The sequence below is a fragment of the Lithobates pipiens genome, unplaced genomic scaffold (genome assembly GCF_037356315.1).
Source record: "Lithobates pipiens isolate NorthernLeopardFrog02 unplaced genomic scaffold, aLitPip1_a1.2 Scaffold_25, whole genome shotgun sequence".
Taxonomy (NCBI): Eukaryota; Metazoa; Chordata; class Amphibia; order Anura; family Ranidae; genus Lithobates; species Lithobates pipiens.
In genome coordinates this window covers 168,957,605-168,969,339 of record NW_027507787.1, presented here as the reverse complement: position 1 = coordinate 168,969,339, position 11,735 = coordinate 168,957,605, and the positions used below count along the sequence as shown (strand labels likewise).

The 11,735-nt window shown below is 46.6% G+C and overlaps 1 protein-coding gene across 1 annotated transcript; it reads left to right on the top strand.

Moving 5' to 3' along the window:
- Positions 1-1,509: 1,509 nt before the first annotated feature.
- On the top strand, positions 1,510-2,427 carry LOC143930648 (olfactory receptor 8U9-like). The gene has a single exon (XM_077455142.1). It carries the CDS (start codon positions 1,510-1,512, stop codon positions 2,425-2,427), a length of 918 nt encoding a protein of 305 aa, XP_077311268.1.
- Positions 2,428-11,735: the final 9,308 nt, after the last annotated feature.

Sequence of the window (11,735 nt, the reverse complement as noted above, 5' to 3'; positions counted from 1 at the left end):
TAGCGAAAGAGCTAGCAGAAGATAGCGGAGGAGTCCGGCGAGAAGACCCCCGAAGACGGAAGACCCCCGGAGCTGTGCAATAAACTATTTTTACCCTGTGTTGTGTTTTTTTGTACTTTTTTTCACAGGTGAATGGGTAGGGGTACATTGTACCCCATACTCATTCACATAGGGTGGGGGGGCCGGTATCCGGTGGTCCCCTTATTAAAGGGGGCTCCCAAATTTCGATAAGCCCCCCACCCGCAGACCCCGACAACCAACGGCCAGGGTTGTCAGGAAGAGGCCCTTGTTCTCATCAACGAGGGGACAAGGTGCTTTGGGGTGGGGGGCCACGCGGCCCCCCCTTCCCCAAGGCGCCCCCCATGTTGAGGGCACGCGGCCTGGTATGGCTTAGGAGGGGGGGCGCTCGCTCGTCCCCCCCTTTGCTGGCCAGCCAGGTAGCGTGCTCGGACAAGGGTCTGATGTGGACCTGGGGGGAACCCCCACGCCGATTTTTTAGGCGTTGGGGTTCCCCTTTAAGTCCATACCAGGTGGCGGGGCCAGCGACGTCTCCTTCGCGGGCCCCCCGCCTACCTGGAGACTCCGCGTGTGTGGGCGAGTCCGTTCATTTCAGAAGTACGCTGGATAGTACGGCAGACTTAGTACGCTGTATTAGTCCACTGAAAAAGTGCCGTGTGTGGGCAAGTAGCCCGTTCAGAAAGTCAGACGGACAGTCTGGCGGGATGTCTGCCAGACTAAGTCTGTCGGATAGTCCGCTACGTGTGTACGCGACATCAGAGTACCTGGGACCGAAGCTGTGTTACAGAGACTATGTGCACCTGGCTGCATGGTACAGGAGAGAAGGAGTTAAAAAGTGCACGGATGAGGAATGCGCTACGCACTTAGGGGGGCCCCCTTCTGTCATTGGCAATGAGGTGGCAGAGATACACTGGACTGGTGGAGAGGGGACAAGCTAAGTGGTGTTCCTCCTAAATGCAATATACAGAAGAGAAGCGTGTGTGGTGACACAGACAGTATGCTACAGAAGAACTCTTACTGCACATTTTACAAGGCTTATCTCTAAGATGGGGAACCACCATAATATTTTCTTGTCACATGAAGGTGATTCGCGCTTGGTCCCACGCATTGATGATCGTGCTACGCACGAAAAGTACCACCATGTGCAGGGCGATAGGCCCCGCCATCAAGTAGAGGGAACATACGTTTGGGAGCAACCTAACTGGCTTACTGGCCCTAATACTCCCCATCAACAGTTCCCCAGATGCAGGAACACCCTTGACCAAACATCTTTCATTTCAATTATTTCAAAATGACCATGCACCAGGTCTAGCACAAATTACAGTAAATAGTAAAAACTCAGAATTTGAGCTCTTGTTTTAAATTGACAGAGTTGACTGGTGAGTTGGTCTCTTTGGTGGGTGACATACTAAGTTTTGTTGAAATATCTTGCCTTCTTAGTACACAGATGCAGGACCTTTCAGTTTGTTGGAGAGACACAAGAACACAAATATGAACAAGAGCTCTGTATTGGAATTTGTCTTCACAGGACTTACTGACAAGAATGAGCTCAACATTCCATTGTTCGTGATATTTCTGCATGTTTATATTACAACTGTGCTGGGCAATGTTGGCATAATTATTATAGTCATGGTTGACAAACATCTTCACAAGCCCATGTACTTGTTTCTGAGCAATCTTTCCTTTGTAGATCTCACATATTCGTCAGCAATCACACCCAAATTGTTGAAGGACCTTTTAAGTGAAACCAAGGCTATATCTTTTGCTGGATGTGCTGTACAGATGTATGTGTTTGTGTCCTTTGCAACAATTGAATGTATATCGCTTGGTATCATGGCCTACGATCGTTATGTAGCCATCTGTAGTCCATTACTCTATGGAGTTCTAATGAGCGGCACCTTGTGTTTCTGGATGGTGGTTGCCGCCTATGTTATAGGATTCATGACTGCTCTCGTGCACACCATTTCCTTGTTCCTTCTGAACTTCTGCAGATCAAATATCATTGACCATTTCTTCTGTGACCTTCCACCACTCTATAAGTTGTCCTGTTCTGATACATCAATGAACTTGGCAGTTCTGATCATTTTAGGTGGCTTGGTTTCTATAAGCTGCTTCATACTCATCCTTTTCTCATACACCAACATTATCTTGGCTATTTTGAGAATTCGGTCAGCCCAGGGTAGATACAAGGCTTTTAACACATGTACTTCCCATATGACAGCAGTCAGTGTCTTCTATGGGACCATCTTCTTTATGTATCTTCGGCCATCCACCAGCTATGTCCTACAGCAGGACCGTGTAGCCTCAGTCTTCTACAGCATAATTATAGCTCTGCTAAATCCTTTTATATACAGTCTTCAGAATGCCGAGGTAAAAGATGCTGTAAAGAGTTTCTTGAAATATTTTTAAGAATAAATCCTGGAAAAAATGTACAGTATATTTTGAGGTCCAGGAACACCTACCCCAGTGCTGCAATTGAACTCTAGTATACCATCCCCTTTCCAGTTAGCTAGTTTATGGTTTTCACAGTAGAGCATGATTCGCATGTCTCAACACAATCACAAATTCAAAAACCAAAGGAGCTTATGCAGGGGAGGGCTGGGCTAGTCCTAATAGGATATGTTTGGTTGATGGCCCTGAGTGAAGATACTTCACCATTCAGACATCGGCCAGAGTGGGACCCACATGCTGGGCATAATATAACTAGCTGCTTTCCATTCAGACCTGCAATCACAGTGCCTAGTGGTCTTTCAGCACCAACTTCCTTTTCGGCTCTACAATGTCATGTGTTTAAATGCCAGAGCTGTAAAAGAAGATACCTTTCACCTTGCCCAACAGTTACCTTGGTACACTTTGCGTGGTAGACATTTTTAGCCTAAAGGAATCTGTCTCTACTAGGAAAGGGACAATTATTTGTGTTTTCCCCCTAGGACAGAGGTTCCCACTCCTCCCCTGGGTTTGTTCCTTAGTAGATGGAGCTACGAAAGTCATTAATTTATGTCCCAGGGACAACTGTGAAAAGTTGCTGTTAGTATTCACTGTTCATGTGTGAGCAGAGGAGTCCAGCTAAAAATATAGGGGAAGAGTGTCTTTAGGTTAAAGTTGTCCAAATTTGGTTGCCAAATGTTTGCCCGGAAATACCTTAAAACTCCCCTTTCAAAATGCTGATTCCTGCCCTCCCTTTTCAGTGCTCTATGCTGGAAGAGCTGAAAGAGCTGAGCATCACCTCATCACAGGTGTGCTCACACAGATTTGCAAAAAGTGAAAAAGAGAGGGTATTTCTGACCAGCTCTCTGCACCACTGCTGTAATACTGAAGGAAAAACTAGAGCCCTCATAAGGTACTCATGTGCTTCCTCCTGTCCTTTTGCCACGAGGAATTGTTACAAGACAATCTGCTCCTGTATTCTGCACTCTACTGCATGAGTGCCCCACAGGGGAATACCCTCACTTGTAGTTATGGCAGAGACCAGGCAAAAGGGATGCAATTAGGAGAGCCAATTCAAAATTGCAGGCAAACATTTAATTTGCTGAAGGCACAAACAGCACTCAGAGTGATGATGCATCCCTTGTACCAGAGCAGAATCCAGTTTCAACACCAATCTCTGCATCAGTTTTTAGCTCTATTTCAGGCACGCAAGAAGCAGCCTATTTTACTAAAGCAGAATTTTCTGCAACTACATTACAGTTCCCTGGACAGATAATGACCCTATCACAGCCATCATTGTACAGGGCTGAATTATGCCAAGCCTCTTCTCCTACTCCCTTTTTCTCAATTTTGGATTGTCTCATACTCCCGTTTCTGAAGCCCACTGTTGGCTGAGGTCACAGAGCCAGTCTAATGGAGAAGTGCAATTTAGCCCATTTTCAGTGCACCGAATGTCTTCTCTGCCACAAGATGCCCCTCTTTCTCCAAAGGTATGATATATTTATATGCAGAATGAGATCTAATGCCGCGTACACACAATCAGACTATCTGGCGGACTTAGTCTGGCGGACAAACCGGCGTAAAGTCCGGCGGACTGTCCGAATGAGCGGACCTGCCCACACAGGTGACTTTTCCAGCGGACTATGTCCGCCGGATTATCCGCCGTACTTTTGAAATGAATGGACTTGCCCACACACACGGAGGAAAGTCCGTTCATTTTGAGCGCGGCTCCAGGTAGCTGGGACCAGCGAAAGAAGCGTCGCTGGCCCCATTACCTGGTATGGAGTTAAAGGGGAAGCCCTATGCCGAAAAAACGGCGTGGGGGGTCCCCCCCAGGTCCATATAAGACCCATATCCGAGCACGCTACCCGGCCGGTCAGGAAAGGGGGTGGGGACGAGCGAGCCCCCCCCACCCCAAAGCACCTTGTCCCCATGTTGATGAGGACAAGGGCCTCTTCCCGACAACCCTGGTCGTTGGTTGTCGGGGTCTGCGGGCGGGGGGCTTATCGGAATCCGGGAGCCCCCTTTAATAAGGATCCCGGCCCCCCACCCTATGTGAATGAGTATGGGGTACAATGTACCCCTACCCATTCACCTGTGAAAAAAAAAAAACACAACACACAAAGGTTAAAATAGTTTATTATTTATTAATAGCAACAGCTCAAGAACAGAAGAACAGAAGAACAAAAGAACTGAAGAACAGAAGGCCAGAAGACAGCAGCGACAGCGGCAACAGAAAACCAGGCCACCACTTGTAAAAGAGCTAGAAGAAGGCACAGAGGCCCGGCAAGAAAAACCGAAGAGGGGGACAAGACCCCCGAAGAGGGGGACAAGGCCCCCGAAGTCGGAAGAAGAGGGCGACGACGAAGAAGAAAGCCGGGCTCCTCCGCTAGTAAAAGAGCTAGCAAAAGAGCAGAAGATAGTGGAGGAGTCCGGCGAGAAGACCCCCGAAGACGGAAGAAGACCCCCAGAGCTGTGCAATAAACTATTTTAACCCTTGTGTGTTGTGTTTTTTTTTACATTTTTTTAGTGGCACATGTGGGAACTGATTGCTTGCACTGGTGGGAGCTGATTGCTGCCACTGGTGGTGCTGAACTGTAATCAGTGCCCTGATTACATGTCTGGTTGTTCTGTCGGAGGAGATGTCACTGATTGGCTCTTGTCGCCAAACACACTCTGTCAGTGTGAGGCGATGAGAGCCGATTTCCAGATTACCGGCATTTCTGTGTTTACATGTGACCAGCTGTGATTGGACACAACCCATCACATGTTTAAAGAGCCACGCCATGCTGCACACCTCCGTGGGCGTGCAGAAGAGGCCATTCGGGTGAGCCGTCATATGACGTCCACCCAGAACAAGAGCCCTACAGCGGTTAATTTGCACATTATTTTTTTTAACAAAGGTTCAGTGTAAAGTGTATATACAGTGAGGGGGTTAGACCTCCATTAGGTTTTCATTGCTGTCTTTATCTCCAGCAAGTAGATTTACATTCTCTAAATGTCCTGATTGTGGGAAGTTGCAGTCTACTTTCTCCATCGCAGTTGGCGCTCTTCTGCAGCAGCCCTGTTACTGGAGAGGAAATCAGGAGGAACAAGGTCCAACACCACAGCCACAGCCTGGAAGGAAGCGTGGAAGGAAGACAAGAGTGTGATGGCCTGGGTTCAGTCTGGTCTGGCAAAAGATGCAGGCTGTTGTATGACCACAGCCTGGGGACATAGATGTCATCTGCTGCTGTTCCTGATGTCTTGGACTCCTGGAGCAGATTGGGCTCACTATTATATGGACTCCTCAGGCCACCAATTTTGGCTAGCAAATAGTTGATATGTGCCTTGGGGTACAAAGGCTTCACCAATTTCAGCAGTTCCTCCAGCATTGCCTTCCTCTTTATTTTGTTATGACCCATAATAAATGGATATCTTTTTCCAGAAATACTTGGCTATGTGTTTTATTTAAAAAATGACATTTTGTGAGTAGGCAGGTACAATTCAAAAATACAATGTCAAATTTACAAGGGACACCAACCAACCTCCTTGAGGTTAAGAAATACAGGATAATAATGGTGTTGTGGTTGTGATAACTTGACATACAAAACGAGAAAAAATATTGGGGAGATCACTACAAAAAAAAAAAAAAAGATAAACATTATGGAGATCTGACAAAGAAATATATATATATATATTATTCAGGAGATCACGAGAAATAATAAAGAAATCAGTTTGTGAGAATTCTGTGTGAATGTGAACAGTAAAACAATTTAATTCTTATAGCATTATAAAAAAGAAGAGAATACGCTGCATTAAAATATTTTGAAAATTGCAGCGTGATGAAATCTGCTATCTCCATTATGAAAGCTAGTTTTACCAGACCGAGTGCTTCCGTCTCGTAATTTATTATGAGCATGCGTGGCACTATGTGCGTCGGAATTGTGTACACATGATCGGAATTTACATAAAACGGATTTTGTAGTTGGAAAATTTGAGATCCAGCTCTCAAACTTTTTGTGTCGGAAATTCCAATGGAAAAAGTCAGATGGAGCCTACACACAGAATTTCCGATCGCACATTTTCCGTTGGAAAGTCTGACCGTGTATGGGGCATTAGGCTATGAGCGATGCAGCCTGCAACCTGCAACCCAATGCAGCCTGCAACCCGCCGAAATGGGTAATGTCCAGAGAAGAGCAAATGGTCATCAATCCCAAAGGGCTGATTTAAACAGTAATAAACCCAAAAGCAAACATTTCTTATATTGCAGCTTACCAATTCTTAGATGTGATGGCTGCATTAATGTTCTTTTTTTTTTTCAGACATTCTTTCTTCTGTTTTCATCTGGTGATCCAACCAGTAAGTCTGTTTTTCAAAAGCACAAGCTCTCCAGCAGAATGTATCAGTTACAGAGATGAGACAAACCATTTAACACTGACAGGGGGGTGCTTAAAATGAGCAGATGTTATTCATTCGTGTAAAGTCTTTATCCCAAAGCAAAACTGTTGCTCTAACTGATTATAAAGTGTGAGCTGGGTTTGGCTTCAAGTTGTTAGTGTATCTAAATCTGCTTGTCCATTTAACACTCCTCTTCATCCCAGACTGACAATGCTGCTGTTCAAAGGTTCCCCCTGTGCTTCTTCATCCAGAGTGGGGGCGCTCTAATACATGAAGTGTGCTACTGGCCAGATCATGGGGAAAAAAGCCTAAAAATGAAAACGAATGCAGCCCTCACATCTAATGATTGGTAAATGCCAATATATTACCTTTTTGGTTTTGTGTTTTAATATTGCTTTAATGTACACTAACTGTCAGTATGGATGACAGCGGTGGATCTGGCCTATCTGACTGGGGGGGGGGGGGGGATAAAAGGGTCAGGGAGCATAATATCAACACTGTGTGTGGGTCACTGACAGAGTCACACAGTATGACTGATACAGGGAAGCAATATTCTCTGTTCAATCGGCATGCTTCTGTATCACAAATCACATCCCCGAAAGTAACATCTAATGAATATTCGCTATTGTCACACTTATTCTCCTCCTGGCCAATCAGGAAGTGGGTTTGAGACCCGTTTCCCGATTGGCCAAGAAGAAGCAATGCAGGCCGTGGGGAGGAGGAGGGAGGAGACACAAGGAGAGGAGACGCAGGGGAAGTTAACCAGCCAACCCCGTCCATTGCCTGGAGGGAAGCCCGAGGAGAAGCAGCGCTGGCCGCCGGGAGGAGACACTAGGAGAGGAGACACAGGGGAAGCTAGCCGGAAGCCCGGAGGGAAGCCCAGGGTGAGTGTTGCGGCCGGGTGACCAACCGCCTGGAGGGGGATGCATGTGACCCGACCGGGTGGGTGGATGGAGGGGACTGGCATATTTTTTGCTGCCCCCTCCCCCCCCCCCCCACAGCAAAAGAGCAGAAGTGGCCTGTCAGCGGCGTGTGTGCGCCACCTGTAGGTGGAAGTGCAGAATCATGTATACACTATACATGGACACTATAGTGATTCTGCACAGGAGAGCCACCCTGTCGTAGTAAATCTGCTATGGGGCAGTCAGTAAGTGGTTAATGTATGTAGCGGTTTCCCCTGCAGGAGCCGCTTAAAGAGGAACTGCAGTCTGCTCACATGATTTATTATTACATATTATTTTATATACACTGTGATTCTGTGCTTACCAAATATGCTGCAGAAATCTCCCTCCTGGCTGCAGCCATTTTAATTGTGGGCAGCTGAAGCTGCTGCCTGTTCACTTCCTGGATTTACACAGAGCCACACCTCCAGCTATGCAGCTCTCATTGGCCCTCTTATGATTCATCCCCTCTCCCTTCCAGGCAAACTCTGACGAGAGTGAGAGAGTGAGAGAGAGAGCTGTGCATGATGTTATAAGCCTAGGCTAATGACCAGACAAGAAAGAGGAAGTGGGCTGTATTTACTGGCAGAAAATTTTTTTTACTATCCAAAGTTAAAACAACAAGGGCAGAAGTGTTAATAGATGGAAAAAAATGAAAAAAATGACTGAAGTTCCACTTTTAGTATAATTGGTTCCATACCCTGCCTCTCAACCCCAAGAACAGTCTAAGCCCCTCCGGCACACATGGCAATAGTGTAAGTGCAAGTACGGTAATAACGGACACATGTTGTAGTAAAACACAGAAATAGTCTTTACTGTGACGTTTCTATGGAATGGTAACAAACAGTAGAAGTATAGTTGTAGCAAGGCCTTTTACCTCTTTTGGTTTAAAGCAAACCTCCAAGAGCTGACATCCTTCAATATGTGGTGGGTTGTGACGCATAGTGAGTGCAAAGATGGTGAAAGTCATTGCGTGCCAGACACTTCTTGGATGTAAAAAAGGTTTTATTTCTTTTGACAGTCCTTTTTATATATTTTGGGGGAAAGAGAGTTAGAACCAGGACACCCTTAGATAGTTGCAAACTCAATTGGCAGACAACGAGACTTCAAACAGAAGATCAGCCGTAGAGGGAAAGGCCCCAGCAAGGCGCCACGTCTGTACGTGCAGAATTGCTGTCTCCTATGGTAACAGTTCTTTAACAGTTCCTAACTCAAAGTATCAGTTCTTTCAGCTCCACTACAACTGCTCCTTGTAGTTCTTCAAAACTGAGCTCCTGGTCTCTCACAAGACCCTCTGATTCACTGATTCCGAATGCCTTGAGCTCCTCCAAGGTTTGCGGTGGTATCCCCTAAAGCGTCAACCCCGCTTCTCAGCTGGGTCCCTAGCTTGGCACTCCAGATACTCCTCATGCTTCACCCCTGCTAACTGGCTCGGTCCCTGGCTTGACACACAGGTCTGCTCTGCAAGCATCTCCTCTGCTGGTTGGGTCCCTGACTTGATCACTGTCTGAAGCTACCCGATTCTCCACAGTGCCGGTTCGGTGAGATTACTGCTCCGGTACCTCAGTTACTCCCCGTGGTCCCTTCGTGGCGACTGGGCACTTCGTGGCGACAGCTTCCCTTCTACCTCTGACCATTGACAGGTTCTTCGGCCGGCAGAAGTGTCACTTCTGGTTGGACTGCAAGCCGCAATCCCAACCCTGCGCTGCTCTCTCACTTCTGGATAGGCCCTCACACGGCCTAACAGCCATATGCCCCCAGGATAGGCCCACACATCCACCCAGACAGCTGTCCAGGTGGCACATCACCTGACCTCACCCGAATATATAGGCTCTCCCAGCAGGCCCAGGGATTCAAGAAAACCCCTGCCCATTGGCTGGGACACCCACATACCCATAACCTGACCTTGGGTTACCCTTCTCGTATCTAGTACCACCAAGTACCCGGCCACCTAGTGGTAGAAGGGAAAAGTGCAACAAGGCCAAACTTAGGGAGAAATCAATAGGTCCCTATCAATTGACCAAGATAACTACTCTTGGCAAGTACATTTTTGAGGCGCTCCCTGACTAAAATCCAGGGTGCTACATCGTTCAAGTAAATTAACTATAGAATGACTGGGAATCAAGAACAATATACTCAGTGGTACTGTCAGGCTGCTTTCAGGGGATTAATCAACAGTGAATAATCCCAAGAGCAAAGGGAAACATTTTAATAATAACAGGACACAAATGGTAAACTCTATAAATAATTGGTCACTTCCTTACTTAGATTTGTCTCTATGAGTCCAGAAAGGAGGGGGGCAGAGGAATCACCCTTACTTATGTCAGACCTCTCCCTTCTCTCTCCTGACACCACAGGCCCACAAACTAAATAGTTCAGCGGTCAGTGGCCTGACTCCCAAGACAGACTACCCCGGCCATGCATCACCTGAGTATGGGTACATGTCCACATGGCAACAATAGCTTCAGTCCCTTTGAAGAAAAAGGCCTTGAGTCTTCAGCTAGCCACTTTAGTTGATACACTTTGAACTCCTATTGGATAGAGTTTAAAGGCAGTATGCTGGTAGTGTCTGGATAACAGGACAGATACTTTGATGGCTTAACCGGGCTATCCGTGATATCCAGGTTCTGGCAAGTGTGGGCAAAGTGAACAACGCTGTCTGCATACAGTGTCTTTGTTTCCTGCAAATGGGCAAGTGCCCGCTTACCAATCCTGCGATCAAGCCCATAGGAAACATCCTAGAACAGGCAGGCTCTTCAGGTAGCCCAACTGGCTACCTCACAACTGGACACTTCATGCTGTCGTGCAGGTGCACCTGGATATGCACCTGGGATGCCCGGCAAGAACAGTACGCCAACCCAGGAGGCATTACCTCTCCCCAGGTCTGGTCTTCTCCTCTGCCTCTTGGTGCCTGACTAGCTCCCAGCCAGCCCCTGGTGTCCTTTTCTGCTTTTTTCCCATAATGTAAATGACAGATAGTCTGCGCAGATAAACTAAAACCTAAAAAATAATAAAAAATAGAGTAATGCAAGCTGATACTTAAGGATAATTCAAAACGCCTCAATCAGATAATAAATCGAATACAGTGCAGCGCAATCAAATTAGATTAAACAAAACAGTTCATAACATCATCTGATGGTAAAACATTCCTGTGAGTGAACATATATGAGGAGCTTCCTAAGGTGCAATGATGGACAAAGACAGTAAAGCGGTGATTGTAGCCCTTCCACCACAGATATTCCAGCCTCTCACCTCATAGACTTGACCTGTAAAAGGCAACACAGCATTTGACCCACACCTGGGGTACCGATCGTTAAAGGATCCAGCAGGTAGTCACATCACACATAAGCATAAAAAAGAAGGGGACAATCTAGTGCTCTCCATTTTAAAATTTTATAGTAAGGTAAAAGAGAAATCCGCTAACAAACAAAGTATGCAAGCCCCAAAGCATGCAGGGGTATGTAGTCCTGTACCTATAGGAAACGATTGGGCCTTTTATGTTAGGAACTACATGTCCCACAATCCTTTGTAGCAGCACTGACTGATGATTGGCTCCTTCCTCCCTGCCAACAAGGAAGCAGGGGAGGGAGCAGAGTGAGCCGCACTGTCTGTGTATGTCTCTCCTCACTGCACAGTGAGAGAAGGAGAGGCAGGGGGGAAATTCCCCGCAGGAGCTAACAGGCTCTCTTTCTCCCTGAGAGCCTATGTAATCCCATCGGCGACCAGAGGGAGATGCACCTGCTACATTTAGAACTATTGGATAGAGTAGGGAAGGTTATAACCCCTGTCAGATTTTTTATCACCATCTGTGTCTCATAGGGGAGATTTTCCTTCACTTCCTGTCCCATAGCCAAACAGAAACTTAGAGGAAATCCGAACAAATTAATGGTTCAACATAGCAAATACCCAGTAAGGAAGGCACCACATCCCTGAAAGTTAAAGCATGAAACAAGAACTAGGAAGGGAGAA

Bases quoted from the DNA above. Each gene is read 5' to 3' on its own strand.
- LOC143930648 (XM_077455142.1), top strand. From the start codon at position 1,510: ATGAACAAGAGCTCTGTATTGGAATTTGTCTTCACAGGACTTACTGAC.